This window comes from Filicampus tigris, chromosome 16, assembly GCF_054856515.1.
Source record: "Filicampus tigris isolate MCC_2025a chromosome 16, RoL_Ftig_1.0, whole genome shotgun sequence".
NCBI classification, from domain to species: domain Eukaryota; kingdom Metazoa; phylum Chordata; class Actinopteri; order Syngnathiformes; family Syngnathidae; genus Filicampus; species Filicampus tigris.
Window position 1 is genome coordinate 356,404 of NC_141232.1, and position 17,928 is coordinate 374,331.

Sequence of the window (17,928 nt, forward strand, 5' to 3'; positions counted from 1 at the left end):
CCCCCATTTGTTTTCCATGTTGAAGGTGATTGCCGGAAACACGCGCAAGCGCCGACAAGCAGGTCCCGCTCGGTTGGACAACCCGAGCGCTCGAGTGTTTTTTGGGGCACGGCTAAAACGGGGCCTCGTGTTCTCTTTGCTGCCCGGCATGGGGCCACCTTGGAGCCGCTTACTTCATTCACTCTCTTCGTCCTCTCCTCTGTTCAGAAAAAACGCTTTCAGGAGGTGTCATTTCTCTCAAGAGCTAAGAGCTGAATGAAGGCCATCCGCACACGCGATGAAGACAGGCAGTCGGAGGCAAAAGGATCTCCTGCGTTGGCGCCAGGAAAAGCGGTGGGAGGAAAGGAGGTAAATAATCAAAGTCCTAATTGGACCAGCACGTGTAGGAAAAGGCCGATGCATTTGCATGCTGCTGGAGTGTCACGTGCACGGCAGAGGAGAGAACTCGGCCGTTGGGCAGAGCTTGCGTGCTAAACGCTGGTCGTGTTCCATTCAGTCTCCAAAGAAAAAACAACGACAAGGACAAACACGCAGCAAACATCGGCCTTGGAGAAGCACGGCCACTGCAAACTTTGATGTTGAGGATGAACAGCGAGAGCGGGACGTCTTTCTCGCCGGACGTTTGCGTGCTCTCCATTGGATTCTTTGGAATGGATGGAAGCGCGAGCGTTTGAAGGCGGCTGACAAAACGACCCGGCTTGTCGAGCGGCTTGACCTTTGCTTTGGCTTGTGGCAAACCACCGACGGCAAACGCCGCCGCCGCCGCCGCCGGTGCGCCGTCCAAGCCGACCGTGCCCACGATTCAATCACTGTCCTCTCTTTTTGGGGTCGGAACCAAAAGGGTTTTTCTTTTCCGTAACCACTGGGTTACCGGGCCTCTCCAAGGCCAAATATTGAGGACTCGTTGACCGCGCCCAACCGTAGGACGCAGAAAAGAAGATTCGCCGAATGCCGTCCTGCTGCTATTTCCGCACACTGAAAAAGAAGCGCAAAACCTTTGGTGGCATGCCGCGTCTTCATTTCCCGAATAAAGTCGGCACGCGGGGCATGAATGAAGACTCCGAAGAAAAGCAACGGCTTTGAGGTGAAGCAAACCTTGGGAACGACTCGACTTGCGGGAGGGCAAAATGCGACTTTTAGCCGAATGCGACTTTTAGCCAAACGCGACGTCTCCGTTTGTGAAGAGCAGAAAGGGGCGTCCTCGAAAGGATCAAAGCTCCAAGGCGTCTTGTACGCTTCACGTGTGGGCGCATGTGCCGGCGCGCCCGAGGCCACCGTCACATGCTGATTATCGCTTTTTGGAGCAGCCTTGCTTTCACTTGACATTTGCCGAAGGTTGTCGCACTTCATTCGAGCGCTCGACAAAAGCCCAAAGTGTCACCTTTGTCGTGTCGGAGGACAGCCGTGTGTCCAAAGTGAAATCAATCCCCTCGTTCGGACGCACCAAACCGGGTAACCCGTCCGTCCGTCCGTCCGTCCGTCCGCCCGCACGTCCGTCCGCCCGTCCGCCCGTCCGTCTGTCGACTGTACTCGCAAGCAGTGCCGACTGTCAGTACACATCTGCACCTGGGGTTCGTCGCCGTGGCAACGGGGACTGAAGAAGCTCCGCTTTGAATATTTTTTGTGCCGGTGAGAACCCTTTCACCCCATTCTTCTCCGTTTCCCATTTTGGAGATGTATTTATTCCGGCCGGCGACATTATATCATCGGCCTCGATCCTTTTTGCTCTTCACAACATGAGGCTCCTTGTTTGCAACGGAGCCGCATGAGCCGCGCTTGGGGTAGCTTTCAGTTCCACTCTTTTCAGTTCGTAAGGCTTTGCCTGATGGATTTACGAAACATTTTTTTGTATTCCGCAAGTACAACGTCAAATACACAAAAGAGTACATTCAAAGAATATACTTTTAAACTAAATCCCATTGAAGAGAGACATCCTTGAAAAACCACAGTCCTCAAAGAAAATGAGTTCATGTAAAACAGAACCGAATTGTGTCGCAAAATGCATTTACAAAGAATAGCAACACTTAAGAATACATACATACAACAGTCAAATAAATACATATTACAACAGCTGGTCAAATAATCATAACAATTTTCACAAAAACATTTGACGTTCCAAAAATACAGTCGCAGGACATGTAGGCATGAAATTGATTCATGTCAAATTGATTGACGATGATGATGATGATGATGACGATTCCAAAATAATGCAATTGAAACAAAGGAAGGGGCGAGGAAAGAGCGGAATCAACGATACTTTATTGTGAATCAAAAACATCCAGAAAAGAAAGCGTCAGAAAGGCTGAGCTTGATGGAAGAAAGCATCAATCAAGGATTTGAAAGAGGACGGCGTTTGGCGTTCCGCAGGGTTCCCTTCAGGGTCACCTGTCAAAACAGCTAGGATCGCTTGTGCTCTCTTCAAGTCGAATCGATTCTTCCCGTTATGCGCAAAGTAAAACAAAATAACACAAAATGGCTCCTATTGTCAATGTTTCGAACCAAATTTCTCACCCTGCACAGGAGCAAACATGAATGCCGATTGCTGAAAACTAAAAAGAAAAAGCCTCTCAGCTCTGGCATCACTCATTGACTGATGAAATATGCGTTGTTGTTTGATTTCACTCTCGTGTTCGTCAATATTTCATGTGCATTCAGTTCTATATTTGGCACATATCAATATTCCTTTGTGCGATGCAAATACAGTGCAGCGCGTCATTGCAGACAGACGGGTCGACGATGTTGATTGTTCCCACATGAATGCAAGTGTGTTTTGCAGTACAATTGTTTTGCTCTACGCGTACAAAAAATGCAATTGGCAATGCCAAAAGGGTGTGTGGGCTTTGTTTGGGCCTTGCTCAGGGGGAACCGGGACAGTCCTCATGAAGCAGACAAGCATGCCCAACAATCCTGCTTCAGCATTTTCATCCATCCAGTCATTAGCTGAACATTGAAAGAAAACGCCTGCTTTTCATTGGCTAACTTTTAGTGTATATATTGAAACACTCTATTCAAGTTATTTCAGTGAGCATCCAAATCCTTCCAAATGAGCTACCGCTGCCTTAAGAACATATTTTGACACAAAGGATGCAGACAACGACAACGTCAAGTTCGCGTGCAACTCCATACACCGGATGGAATAGCTTCACAAATGCTGCTTTCATTCAAAAAGTGACCCCCCCCATATAAACACACACATACACACGTGGCGCCCCCCCCCCACAAACACACCAATTGAAAGGCAATACCTACCTAATCTTACCTAAAACCATTTGAATGTTTTTTCCCAAAAATGTAATAATGCAATTACTGTGCTTGTTGGTGAAGTTTTAATAGCTTTAAAAAATGACAAAGGAATCAAAAAATGAATGATGCTTGTAAAAAATGTGAATTTCACTCTGTGTTTGGGGGAACTTCTGAAAAGAGCATCTTTGTACACAATACACTCGTCTATTCAAACGCAGCACGATAAAACCTGTTCCTGCACTATTGTCTGAATGGCTGCTTGGAAGCAGATTGCAGACTAGAGCGTTTCATGGGCCATCATGAGTCAGAAGTTGTTGTTTCTTGTTTTTTAATCAGTGCTGATTGCTTGTCCTGCATGAGAAATACAATGTTTCCTGTTGGACAAAGAAAACATTGAAACCGAGCCTAGTAAGGTAAAGTGTGCTTCTGTCCACTTGGTGGCGCCACAGAGCTGAATTTGAACACGTTCTTCAGACAGGAGCTTTTGCATCCGCATGGCAAATCGACTCCAAATCTGCACATGCTGCAGTGCCACCTTGCGGAGTCACTTTATTAAAAAACAACAAACAAAGAACAAAAAAACCTCTCCGTTCACGGTAGCAGCACAACACCCAAACAAATGAAAGCTCTATTTCTTGGTTCCTGCTGGGCTCTGTGGCTGGTTTCCATGGTGATGTGAACAGGTGGCGCTCGGCCTGAGATGTTTTTGCCCGTCCCTCCTCCTCCCTCCGTCCTGACTAAAATGACCGTCCTCTGACCCCGTCTGTCCTCATCCATTGAAAGCGCTTCTGTCCTTACATTCCGTCGGTCCGTCCGACCGTCCACAAAATGGGCATCCATCCAGGACGGACACTTCCGTCCCTGGGACGGAATGCTCTGCTCTGGGAATTTCCAAGCCAACACGCCAATTCTTTTTTCCCATTGCACTCCTGTCCTTAAGAGGAAGCGTGTGGGAAGAAGGTGAGGCGTTCTCCCGCCGGACTTGTGTCAACCCAAAGCATCGTTCTCATTTGAGCATGTTCCCAAGTCAAGCTCAGTTCGGTTCGCTGTAGGAAAACTGCAGCTCTCCCCAATGACCGGATCGGAGGTCCCGAGCGGGGATTTGCAAGGTGCCGCGGGCAGCCGTGCGGCCAAAGGAGCTTCGAGCCTCAGCTGTCGTTCCGAGCCGAGCCGAGCCGAGCCGAGCCGAGCCGAGCCGAGCCGAGCCGAGCCGAGCCGAGCCGAGCCGAGCCGAGCCGAGCCGAGCCGAGCACTCGCGACAGCTGCGCGGAAGCAAAAGTGATTCGCGCGCTTTGCCTGAGCAGTTGACCGTCCTGCACCGCTATCGTAGCGCAAATTGCCTTATTATGTATGCATCCCAATGTCATCGACATACGTTTTGACTTGACGTTGTACTTTGCCCGGTGGACCGTTAAGTATGAAACAAAAATCTGCTATTATGCAAGCATATTTGCACTGGTTGACTGTAGTTTTAAGTTGTAATGTCACCAATCAATACATATCAACACCATGTGAGCGGGCCCAATCCTTCATTTCCAGATTGGAATGAAAAACAAAACATTTGGAGAGAGTTGATTGTTGCCCCCAAACTTTCAAAATGAGTTCTTGCACTTGGGGTTAGGGTTAGGGTTAGGGTTAGGGTTAGGGTTAGGCTGTTGACTCACCCCAACCCTGCCCTATCTTGAGACAGTCTGTCTTCTAGCCACTATTTGAAGTGAGCAAATACGGGTCCGGGACCATCTTGGAGTGGCGCAAAGGTCTTTGTTGCGTTTAGCCGGAAACATCTCATTTGAACCATTTGTCCCGATCGGGTGTCGCAAAGCAAAGCCGCGGGAAGAGCAAATGAAAGCTTTTCCGGAGCCGAGTCAAGAAATGCTGACACGGTGACAGCGCAAAACACACTTGAAAGATTTGCGCAGCATGTGTCGTTAAGCCCGGCACCGCGGCCCCCCTTCCGCCGAGCCCCGATCCCGCCTGGTGGGAATCAGCCCCGTCCCGGAAGCTGCGGGCGTATTGCGCAACCACCCATCATATGCCGCATGGAAACGCAAGCCAGCGTTACTGCCGGCAAAGCGAAAACAAGATCAGATGCAGACATGAAAGATGAAGAGAATTCGCTGCGGACTGACGCCGCTGCCCCCAAAGATGGAATCGCCCTGGTTTCCATTCCTTCCAATCAACCTCGGCCGCCCTTGTGCGTACGTGCCGTTGTGTCCGCTGAGCCGCGTCGAAAGGCCCTGCGGTCCAATCCGTCCGCTGGCCTCCCAGCGTGCCGCTCATCGGTCTCGTCGTCAATACGTGACACGGCGCGTGGATGGAGACGCGCCGCTTGTCGTATTTCCGAATGATTGTGGCGAGCGGTATCTGGCATGCGTCCGCGCACACACGTATGCGCACACACAGCGCCATGCAGCCATGTTGAGCCCACATTGTTTGCCTCGGTGACAACGGATTGAGTTACATAAGGAGGGCGGGAGCGGACTGGCGGGAGCGGACTGGCGGGAGCGGACTGGCGGGAGCGGACTGGCGGGAGCGGACTGGCGGGGCCGCAAGAACGTGCCCTGCCTGCTCTCCGTCACACCCCGCCAAAAGATACGGCACGCGCGTTGCCGACGCTCACCTAATAGCTCGCCAACAACGCTGGGCTGCCCTGGGCCGCCGACTCGAGAGCAAAGCAAGCGAGCACACGCCGCAAGGCCGCGCGGGGCCCGATTCTCGCCGATGGGACTCCAGCTGGATGTTTTTTTTTTCATGGGCTCCGTCAGTGCTCCCCCCTCCCTCTTTTGTCTTTGTCCCCCCGCCGCCCGGGCACATGCAGGCGAGCGTCAAAAATTTGCTGCAAAGTCTTCCTCCCACACTCGCCATCGCTTTGCTCTCCGCTGGCCGCCTGCGGACGAGTGCAACTTGGGTGGGAGCCATAGCGAGTGTGTTGCAAGTGGAAGCGGACTTTGTTAGGGGGGGGCCTTGCGATGGGCAGAGAGAGGGGCGTTATGCAAATTCCACATCATTAATGACTTTGGCAAGATGAGCCTCGTCATTACCTCGACGAGCGCTATTGTTGTGACGGCGCTTTGTTACTTTGCGGGATTGCGCAAAAAGTGCACCGATGATTTCCAGGAAATTTGGGGCTGGGGCGGCTGAGGCACTCGGGAAAAGTTGATCCAAATCCAACTCAAAATGTGAACGGAATCAGCTATCGTTGATTTATTTTGGAGAAATGCATTCTCATAGCTCGGACCGTGCACGTGCGCCACATTGCGGGGCGGCCGCTGCTGTTTTGGTTGGCAACCGATTCCCGAGCAGTTCACTGCGACTTAATGCGCGCTCTCCCGCGTCCTAGTGAATAACTCGGGTTGCGTACACATCGCGATTCTCTCTATGGATAGGAAAAGTCGACGCATCCCCGTTCCAAAGTTTTTATGATACCCCAAAAATCAGACCGAAAGAAATAATGACAAAACTTTCACGTGACCTTGAACTGGATCTGGAAAAAAATAACAAAGCCACAACAACCTGCTTGCAAAAATATGCGCACCCCCAAAAAGGCATTCGTCTCAGCACGCAGTCTGCGGAACGTTTGCCCAAATGTTGCAAATGCGTCCGATTGCGAGGACGCGCCCGCGAGCGCATCGTTCGCTGCCTGCGGCTCGACGGAGGCCCCGGTCGAAGATTGCGGCGTGACAAAATCAAGGGAGCAAAAAGGCTGAGCGGGCGGCGGCCACACGGCGGCCGTGGCTCCTACTCAACGAGTATGGCAAAGCTGCGCAGGGAAGACGAGCGGCGCCGCTGCCACCTCGCTCGCAAATGGCGCCTGCCAAGCCAAAGTGAAATGAACAAGAACAAGTGAAAGACTGCGGACAACTGACAACTGAGAAGCACAACGCAACCAGATGTCAATTTGGTGCCGCATATTTCCCCCCTTCCTCTCCACTTGACGAGCTTTCTTTGTGCTCCCTGAAAAGCGTTCATCCGCGCCGAGTCGCCAAGCAGCACAAACGCGTTGAAATGCACGCATTGGACAAGAATGCCAAACGCCCGAGCGAGCGGTAGAGCTCGGACAGCGTTGTCTTTGCTTCAAAGACCGAATTCCTCCTTTCGGCCCCATCTGGCCAAGGTTAAAAGAGCCCCGACAAACGATCTGCCAATGGCTTCTGGGAAACACAATGGTTATCGCCATCAGGGTACATTTGATTGAAAACAAAGCGCTTCTCCACGCCCCATGGATTTCATGTATGAATCCGATCCTTCTTACTGTCCTGCTTTGGAGCGGCATCCGGCAGACGTGTTGAGGAAGTTGGCACGAGGTCCTCGTGGGAAAGCCGCTCGCCGCTCACTCTGGCCGCCGCCCGCCCGCCCGCCCGCCCGCCTTCCTTTGCCGAGGCCCAGGCTCATCAACTCATAATGCGATTTCACTTGCATTGCAAAATGGCACGATACAAGATTGTTTTCTCAACTTTGGCATCCTTTAGGGGTCAAGCCTTGATTTGCTTTCATGATGACGAGAAACATCTTCGTAGTCCACCACTAGTTTAGCATTTATTTCCACGGAAATAGTCCATTTCCTCAACTGCACAGAGTGCCATACGTGGCTGCTAGTGGTAAGGCCTTCATTTGCAAAATGGCTTTGAAAACTCCGAATGTTTTATGTACGGTACCTGTGTGAATTGACAAATGATAATTCATTTACTTTGACCGATAGTACACCGCAGGGGTGTTTCAACGTAAACGCTGTGCTGAAATCAAGGATAAGGAAAAACGGAACTTCGTTGATGATTTCATCAAAACGTGTCGCAAGTTCAATGGAAACCGTATACCAAAATAAAAGTAAACTCCTTGCAATTCTTCAAGGGTGAAATGACTTGAGTGAAATACGAGTGAACAGCAGCGACTCAGAGTGACTCTTTCGTGTCGGCTGCCACGAGAGGGAGCCCGCTGAAATATTGGCTCATTGCTGCTCAAGTCGCTGCTCACGGTGCCACTCACTATTCTGCAATTCATTTCAAAAAAGAAAATAGACAACGCCGACTCAACGTTACTACTTGGCAACTTCAAGTACCGTGGCTACTTTATTTCTTGTATTTCTTTTTTCCCGGCGCTAAACCGCTCTCACGGAAGAGCCGATGAAAAGCGCGGATGGCAACGGAAGAGATCCAAGTGGAAAGCGGCCAGCGAGACTGGGGAAGATGAAGCGCCATTCTTCCTCTCCACTTGATTTGCCTTCGAAATCAGCCTCGCAATCTGCCCGCCTTCACAGTGCCCAGCCCCCCTACCCCCTTTTTTTTTTTTCCTTTTCTCCCCGAAACATGCCCTGAGTCAGCCAGGCTCATTAGTCGGGATGAGGCTACGCCGGCAGGCCAGCTTAAAAAAACAAAAAAAAACAAGCAACAAAAAAAAACAATGGGATGTGGTCAGGTGGTGGGAGCACCAATTTCCCCCCGCATGTCCTTTGCGAGGGAAGCTCGCTACAATCGCTCCATATTACAGGACACATTTGTGCATTCCTCTTTTTCTTCACTCACACGGAAGTCCCCCCGAATGTTCCAATGAGCCGCGGTGGCTATAAAACCGCGACACAGGCCCGTTTGATTGCCAAGGCTCGGTCAAGTCACAAATGAGAGCAGGCCGGGTCCTTCCACAACGACGCTGTCAACTCCGAGCCCTCCAACTCATTGGCCGTGTCCTACGCATGACAACAATCCCCCGTATTCCAAGCCTTGGTAATCGGCTCGGGGAAAGGCAAAACGCCACAACAATGTATGAGTGAAATTCATGAAGTCTCACGAAAGTCTTTTACAACCAAGGTTGGACTTGTTAGTCATCACAGGTCAAACTTTCCGACGGAATCATTTTTCCTTCCGCATCCTCACAAAAGCCTTCCATTTCGGCAGGGGTGTGTAGACTTTTGAAATGCACTCTGAAGGAGGCCCTCCTCTTCCAAGACAAGTGGAGGAGTTCCAGGGAAACTGGACCCAAGCACCCTGAAGAGCCTTTTTGCCTCACTTTTATTCACTCCTGTTCTTTCTCAAGAGTTGCTCCTGAAAGTATTTGGCAAACACTAGTGCAAAAAAAAAAAAAAAAAAAAAAAGAAAAAAAAAGGACTTTGAGGGAAGAAAAACAACAAGTCGTTCTTGAGCCACCCACACCCCATCTGCTGTGGTATTATCTTCTTTTATTATCTGCAGATTATGTGCGCTGATATGATTCTACAGTGTGTGTGTGTGTGTTTTTCATTTATTTTATTTTTTATATGAGACAGTGAGAGAAGGGGGAGGAAATCATCCTCCGCGTGCATCTAATTGTCCATTCAGGAGCCTCTTAACGGCTTGTCAGTTCCCCTTGCCCTTCCATTTTCTGTCCAATTAATTCCTTTCGAGCTCTCCGGATCAAGGGACACAATGAGGGCATAATGAATCATTAAAATTCAGCGGTGCGGGCCTGGCAGCGGGCCGGGCGCGCATGCCAGCCAGCCGGCCGGCCGGCCAGCCGGCCGGCCGGCCCCCGACTGCACTCAAAGCGGGACGGTCGCCCCCTCCCCGGTCTTCTGCCGTCTTCGCTCTTTGGAAAGGAATAATTGAGCTCTCCTCTTCCTGCGAGACTCCCATCGGGTCGGGAGACTGTCGCTCACGTTGCCTTGAAAAGCAAGCCAATCACCATCATATCAATGTACTTTCTTTATGGATACATTATCTGGCAAAAATTGAAGAATAAGCTGCCTGTCACAACCTCCTGTGTTCTTGACGTCACACGCACAAGAAAGAAAAAAAAAGTGGAATTTCAGGAACTGGATGTGTATATATATATATATATATATATATATATATATATATATATATATACATATATATATATATATGTATACTGCATATGACTTAGGGTGGCAAGATGTAAGATATTCGACTACATGTTTTTACAAAAAAAAAAAATTCCAGCACGGGAAGAAGCTGCAGGATTTTGGGAGATTGTTTTGCCCTATGTGTGACAACAATGGGTAACATAACCAAACACACTCACCAAATGAGACAGCACATTAAAAGGAGCAATTTTCGGGGAAGTGCTGGTTTTGTCTGATATGCAACAACAATCTGCAGTATTCTTCTATGCTTGGTGCGGATTGGCAGGACATGCGGTCTGGCAAAACCCAAACAAAAAATCTTTGAAAAAAAAAAACAGCAGGAAGTTCTGGCAAGTACCGGCTACGTCATAGTCTACGTGTGGCAAGTTTTTGTCATCCATGGGTCAAAGAAATACACAAAGAGATGTAAAGAACATGGATTTTATTTAACCCTCGCCCCCCCCAAACAAACCAAAAAATCAGCCAGCACCTGGGTTAGCTTCACAAGTGTGTGTAATTAGAAAAACGAGTTAATAGAACAAATCATTTCCTGAAAATGAGACATCCATAATAATGTACAAAGCAAATTTGAGCCATTTCAACTCGGGTAACGGCCTGCCACTTGTTCTTTTTTGAAGGGGGGGGGTAAATACTGACCGAAAATCACACAAAGACGTACGTCTTCCGCTCTTTCACAAAGACGTACGTCTTCCGCTCTTTGTCGGCACTTGATGGCTGCTGAGATGAAAAAGCAAACTTTTCGCTCGGGGAAATGTACATCTAAAGTGGCGCCCCCCCCCCCCCCCCCCCCAGCCCCGCCGACAGCCCCCGTCGTCCGGCTGCCGCGTCACTCAAAGGCGGCGGCGTAATCGGACGGCATTTGCTTGAGCCGTCCGTCATGGCGCATGGCACTTTGCCCACACCTGTCGGGTCCCGCAACAAGGAATGCGGCTTGGCTTCCGAGGCAATTCTCTCTCAATTCTCCCAATCACCTCTTTCTCCTTCCTTTCGGTCTTAGGATAACAAGAGTTCAAAGAAAACACGTTTCATGTGCGCGTGCCGTGCACTCAAAGAGAAACCAATAATGCGACAACATGAATCGATGGATGGATATACAGTCACTGCATATGTAAGACTTTGACACTGGAAGATTCCCAGCAGTGGCTTTTGTTAAGACTCGATGTACGGGAATTGGGAATTGGGAATTGCAAAATGCACTTCATTGTCGACGCGCGTACACTTCTCACGTCCCAGGAATGAGTCGGCGGCCCCTTTTACACAGCCGGCCGCAAGTCGGGATGCGTCTGCATTTTTCACGCAGCACGTTGACCGAAACAACCAGGCATTCATCGGATTCTTTTGCGACGCCTTCAAAGTGTGAAAGGCAAAACTCAGTCAGGCTGTCAAGTTTCACTCTCGCTTCTCCCGCCCTGACACCGGACGCCAGTTCACATTGTCGCCATCTCATCCGCCGGTTGGCTGAAAGGCAAAAACCGACAAATGCGTCCTGTTGCGTCTCTGATGTCACATTTGGCGCCATCTCCGTGTCAAGCACAAGTTTCACGCCAACACTTCTTCTGCCATTTTGTGTTGAAAGCAATTGTCAGTGCCGAGTCAACTCTTTGCCGATGGAGCGGTGTGTGAAAGCAAAGACGTTTGTGGCAATATTTGCCGGGGTCTGTGCGGAATGTTGCATGTTGTGCTATGGCTATTGAAGGGAATTCATTCCAGAGTGCCAGGACAGAAATGTGACGTTTCAACTCATTCATTCCCTTCCCTTCCCCGTTTGCGTTAAAAGTACAAAATACTTTCAAAAGGCTGGCGTCAGCTCATTGCGTTTCGAATGACATTCCTTGGCTGGATTCTGCGTCAACGGTAAAGGCGGGTAAATGTCACGTGAGCCTCTCTGTGTGGAAAAAGGCTCACGTTCAAGCGTAAGGTTAGCCAAGACAGAGGAAGTCGCATCTCCGTTGTTGAAAACGACAAGCCGATTTTGTTTTCTCGTGCATGGCGCCGGATTGGATCAATTGGTGGCGAGATGCTGCTTCGCTATGCGACAGTGGTCGGACGTGGATGGCTTGCGCACGGAGCCCGAAGTTGATGTAAAGTCAATTCAGAGATTTGTTACTGAATTCATGATGGACATTGGAAGATAAGGCCTCGGTGGTACGGCCTTGTTTTGCAGTCACGTGGAATTGTGGCGACGTACCGAATCGCGCTCAACTAGTCAACTTCGGTTTTCTCCACTTTCCGGCCTCCCGGCGGCCTGGCCCGCTCTATCGCTTCTACCGTGATAGCATGCTAGCGAGCTAGCTGCACCTCCACCCCGCCACAGCTTCTTCCCTGGATACCGCAATGCACGGAGCAGCTTGGCGGCAAGGCTGTTAGCTCGCAAGCTAGCTCGAGCCGGCTGAAGGCCAGCGCCTCGCGTCACAGGGAAATCTCGGAGCCGCCGGAGGCTTCAACGGATTCAAGAAAGTTTCAACGGATTCAAGAAAGTCGCCGGACGGCGTAGCATGCATTTTTTCCCACCGGGGCTTGCTTTCACGCCTTCGGTGGACGCGAGGCGCTTTTCAAGTGACCGCTTTGAATCCGTTCCATCCAGCAGTGTTGTCAACTAGCGGCAACCCCCTTCTCTGTCAAGACATTTATTTTCGACGGCGCTGCTCTCTGTGAGCTCTCCGATGCAGCTGTTTGGCGGGATCTGTGTGAAAGAGGCTAGTGTTTCAGCGTTAAGTGCATGCCATAAAAGAAAAGGGGGGGGGAAAGGAAAGCGCGGGGCGAATGTACAGGCTGTAGGAAGGGAATCCATCCTCCTCTGGGTGAAAACAAGTCAAGTGTGGCAAAGGTAGAGAGTATTTCGTATAAAATCAGCAGGCACTTTCTTTCATCTTTTGCTCGTAGTAGTGCTTGACGGGAAGGCACGCCCGGCGCCCGCCCGCCCGTCAGGGTCGGGTCAGCGTGGTGTAGACGGGCTGCTCCCAGCCGGAGGCGGCGGGGCTGTGACTCACAGCCGGCGCCACCGACAGGCTGTTGAGGATGGGGCTGCCGTAGGGCCGCCTGGGCGAGTGGAAGTACGGGTACTGGTAGAGGCCCGACGGGTAGCCCGAGTAAGGGTTGTAGTAGTTGGAGCTCTGCAGCTCGCTGTAGTCACACTGCGAGGGGGGGGCGCAGGCCTGGCTGTTGTACGCGGCGAAGTCGGCGTGCGAGGGCGAGCGCTCGCCGTAGTGGCTCGGGCTCAGCTGCTCCGTTTTGATGTGGAGCCGATGCCGGCCCACCTCGGGCGACGCGGCGCTCTTGCGATTCCACGCCGGGCCGCCGTAGGAGGCGGCGTAAGGGGCCTGCTCCGAGGACGAGACCCCGCCGGAGCAGGAAGAGGCGGCGTGGCCGTTCAAGGGGAGGTACTGGTCGAACTCGTGCACGTCGAAGGCCTCCATGTTGCTGATGACGTCCGTGCTCAGCTCCGAGATGTCCACGTTGCTGAAGTCGATGTTCTGCCTGCCGCCGTCGGCCAGCCGGCGGCCGTCGGGCTTGGGGTCCTGCTTGGCGCCGTGCTGCGCGTCCGTTTTCGGGGTGGTGGGCGGTGTCGGCGGCCCGTGGGGCTGCCCTGCAAGAGCAACGGTCGCAATTAAGGCGCGGACTAAACCGGGAGTGCCGGGCCAAATGCTCGCAACGAGCGAGCAGTGAGCAAGTGGCGCCTGCGCCCCTTTGCCCCGCCACTCCGAGTGGTCACCTTTCGGGCCGCTTGCACTGCATAGAAATGACAGCTTGGCAACTTTGCATTTTGTGGCCGGATTTGCCCGCTTCACACCAAACTGGCCAACTTCCCGTTCGACTGTCCACATGCACGCACGCACGGACGGGCAGACTTTTTGCTGCGTCCCGCTGCTATGTTAGGACTGCCGATCCATTCGTCGGATGACACATTAGCTCGCACGTCAATGTGTATTACACCACCAGTTGTCATCGATTACTGTTGATCTACAAATTCTTGTCGTTTATTTGGCATTGTTTGGTGGGTTCAAAAACAAGGGATAAACAGCGCTTAGGCAATATCGCGCGAGAGGGACCTGCTTGGAAGTGATTCGGTTCCCGGTCTGGTCGTGGTTTTCCACAGTGAAACCAAATGGAGACTACAGAAATCAGAGAAGAATTACTGTCGAGAGGCTGCAGTCAGACCACGACTTGGGACTATTTTCAGTTCAACAGCGGCCCTAAATGCCTCCACTCGATCATTAAAATAGTTGTGAATTCATTTGACCGTGGATGTGTTGTCGACGAATTGATTAAATATGACACATCTCCACCACATTTGTTGCTGTTGGGTGTTAAAACTGGTGTCCGGGGCCGATTTAGATTTCTTTTGGTTTTTTTTCGAACTTTCCGAGGTGAGATCACACATCAAATGTTGCCACCGGGCTCCGAGACGGCGTCGGCAAAACGGCTCGGCAATTTCGCAGGGTACCTGCCCGCCTGTTTTGGGGGCCTCGTAATTTGCCAACGTCCTGTTCAAATTTCAGCAGTGGCTTCCTGAGACTTTTCTGCGCATCATGTTATGAAAGACACGACCTGACACATGCAACGTCGGATCCAGGGGCTGATTTTATCCATTTTTTTTCCAACCGAGTCAAGTTTGGGACTCAGTTTCCCCCCCGCCCCCCGGGAAGACTCGAAAGGCCGGCGCGGCCATGTGAAAAGGGATCTGACCTGTATGCTCGGGATGGTGCTGCCCGTCGCCAATGCCGCCGGCCAGTGCAGCCATCCCCGGTTCGGCTTTGTACATGTGATGATGATGATGATGATGATGCTGAAGATGATGATGCTGCTGTTGCTGCTGTTGGGCGAGCTCGGCCCCGGAATCCGAGTCGCTGTGGCCCGGCTTGACGTTCTTGCGTCGCCTGGGTTGGTACTTGTAGTCCGGGTGGTCCTTCTTGTGCTGGACCCTCAGCCGCTCCGCCTCGTCCACAAACGGCCTCTTTTCGCTCTCCGAAAGCAAACTGTTCAAGAGAGACCTGGTTTTAACGACATGACCCGACATTTCAACGGCAACATGTTGAGTTAATGATCAAGCTGCAGCCACTAGACGATTTCTGGAACCGCAGCGCAGATTCTTCAGGGCGATGAACTTCGCAAAAGTGACGCACAGCGTGCCTCTGAGCCAAAAGACAAGTGAGGCAAACTAGGCGTTTTGTCTTTGCCTCTGACAAGATGGCCGGCCGGATTGAGCGGAAAGAAGAGTCATTTTCCTTACCGCCACAGTTTGCCAAGCGTCTTGCTGAGCTCGGCGTTGTGCAGGTGCGGGTACTGGTCGGCCAGCTTCCTGCGGGCCGCCTGAGCCCAAACCATGAAGGCGTTCATGGGCCTCTTGACGTGCGGCTTGCTCTTCAGGGAGCCGCCGCCGCCGCCGCCGCCGCCTCGCGCCGGCATGGGCACCAGGGACCAGTCGTAGCCCTTGAGCACCTGCGACACGGCGTCCCGGATGCAAGCCGGGAAGCGCTCGTCATCCTCCGAGTCCAACTTCTTGCTCAAGCCGGCGAGCAGAGCGGCGGCCTGACCGTCGGAGCCGCTCGGCGACGACGGCGCGTCGGCGTCCGAGTCGGACTCGTCCTGGGACATGGAGCTGCTGGTGCCCGCGGGGCTGCACGCGTGCTCGCCCGCGCACTTGTCGTGCTCCTCGGCCATCTTCAACATTCCGCTCGCCTTCGATTCAGCGAGCGACAAAATGCGCAGGGCGACGGACGGACGGAGGGAGGGAGGGAGGGAGGGAGCTAGGCTGGGGGCTTCGCGCGCCTTTTACGCACGGTCGGCGCGTCAAAAGAAGAACAAGTCCAATCCGTGAGAGCGACAGTGTTGCGCAGCTAGTGTTTGTTTTTCTTCATCCTCGGCAGTCAGGCTGGCGGGGCTGGCGGGGCTGGCGGGGCTGGCGGGGCTGGCGGGGCAGGCGGGGCAGGCTGGGCGCAACGCATCGGCCGCGCGAGACGAGCTCGTCCGTGTGGGCTGCACGCTTGTCGTTTGCGCAACTTGACTCGCAGGTTTGACGGCGTCACTCACTTTAGCACTCCGCCCCCCGCCTGCGATTGGCCGGCCCCGGACGAGCCGCCGCGCGCTTACACCCCGTGCGTGCGTGCGTGCGTGCGAGCGCGCGCGCGCGCGTGCGTGCGGCCGCCGCCGTTCATTTCCATTCATGTGGCCTTTGCGTTGCTTCTCTCCCGCCTCCTTTTGCCGTTTGGGTGAAGTGCACGCCTTGTTGTGACAATCGTCATGTGCATGCCACAACGCAGCAACGGCAGTTGGACCATTTCAGCAGACGTTGTTTTGCAGATGCTGATATGTAGTAGTAGTAGTAGACGACATTTCTCTTGCAATACAAAGAAGTGAAGTGCAGTGTCACGAAAAACAAAACTATAGGAATTCATTCAAACTCATCGACGCATGTGCGCCGCTCTGGCAAAAACACACTAACCACGTAGGGCCGGCAAATAAACTTGGACGTTGTGCTACCTCTGTGCATTGATACCTGACGTGTTCTTTTATCATTTGTTCTCTTATCATCCCCCGTAACCAAAGTGCGGAAGAAACATTTTGACGTGTTCCCCTACTTGGCACTGCGTCTTTGGAGTGATGCTCACGCCTGCATGCGACTTTTTCTCTTGATGTCCTAGGCGGCTTTACAGCTGGAGAAACTTTGGTTGTGGTCATTGACACGCTCGGGTATTTTGATGCATTGCTGTGCCACGTGATTTGCGTAGGGCCACGTTGCGTCGCCGCATTTGACGGGGGATCTTGATTTCAACCATGTGTGTGCTCTTGCCGTCAGGTGTGCGAGTGAGGCGATGAAACGCACCGACACAGGAAATCCTGCGGCGTGTCGTCACTACTCTCGAACACCCCGACGCCGAACATATATACACATGCGCGCACTGCGAAACGATCGGGTTCTCTGAACTAGGTGCGTGCATGCGTCATTAAAATGGACATTTCCAATCAAGAAATAAACGAAACTCATACGGGCATGGTCACATTTTCGGAGCATTTTTATTTGAAGAAAACGAAAAATGGACACTTATAGAAAAAATGCATCTTATCATCTCAGGTTTTTTTCCAGAGCTGAACATATTCGTAACTATAGTGAATTTCATATAACACCTTCAAATGTTGAATCAATGTCCTTTGTAAAATGACCTTTGTGTCACGGTATGCGTGGAGGAGGACCGGACGAATGAAGTGCAATGTCAAGTATTTCAAGAAAGTAACAAAAAGGCAACCAAAGTAGTGCGCGGGAAAACAACAAGGACCAAAACAGACCAAACAAACACTAGACGAGACTTGGACAAATGACAAATGACAAATGACAACAAAGCAAGCAGGACTGGAGACAGCGGGGAACTAAATACAGACCAGTTGACGATACAACCAGGAACACCTGGAGGCTAGGAGGGAGCGGATTGGCTAACACCAGGGACCCGGATGACAAGCACAGGTGGACTCAATCACTTAACCAGGGACAGACAAAGGCACACAGGAAAGTCAAGTCCAAAACCAAAGTCGAAAGACAGGCGACGACGACGACGACGCCACTTTGAATTGTAAAGAGACTTTTTTTCTGTCCGCCAACAGAGGCTCCAGCTCACCTAAAGGGCAGCAAGTGCAGCAGATATCACATGCCACAAATATCCCAAACGCATGGCCGAAACACGGCCACCTCAAGCAAATGGCTTCTTGAGACTTTGCTTGTGGACCGACTGGCGCGGACATCGGCCAACTTTGGAGCGCCGCCGCTTCTGCAGGTTGGGGCGGGCGGGGGACGTGAGCCGCCTTGGACGGCGCCGGGCCCTCCCGCTGACCCTTGAGCC

At 52.0% G+C, this 17,928-nt stretch overlaps 1 protein-coding gene across 1 annotated transcript; it reads right to left on the reverse strand.

Annotated features, from left to right (window-relative positions):
• Positions 1 to 10,972: 10,972 nt before the first annotated feature.
• Positions 10,973 to 16,073, reverse strand: sox8a (SRY-box transcription factor 8a). Its single transcript, XM_086055781.1, has 3 exons — positions 15,327 to 16,073; positions 14,783 to 15,072; positions 10,973 to 13,682 (listed from the first exon to the last, which is right to left on the reverse strand). Exons 1-3 carry the CDS (start codon positions 15,764 to 15,766, stop codon positions 13,021 to 13,023), a joined length of 1,392 nt encoding a protein of 463 aa, XP_085911907.1. The 5' UTR covers positions 15,767 to 16,073; the 3' UTR covers positions 10,973 to 13,020.
• Positions 16,074 to 17,928: the final 1,855 nt, after the last annotated feature.

Coding starts and splice junctions, on each gene's coding strand:
- sox8a (XM_086055781.1), bottom strand. CDS start 15,766: ATGTTGAAGATGGCCGAGGAGCACGACAAGTGCGCGGGCGAGCACGCG. Junction 15,073..15,326: donor ACGCTTGGCAAACTGTGGCG/GTAAGGAAAATG, acceptor TCTCTTGAACAG/TTTGCTTTCGGAGAGCGAAA. Junction 13,683..14,782: donor GCACCATCCCGAGCATACAG/GTCAGATCCCTT, acceptor TTGCTCTTGCAG/GGCAGCCCCACGGGCCGCCG.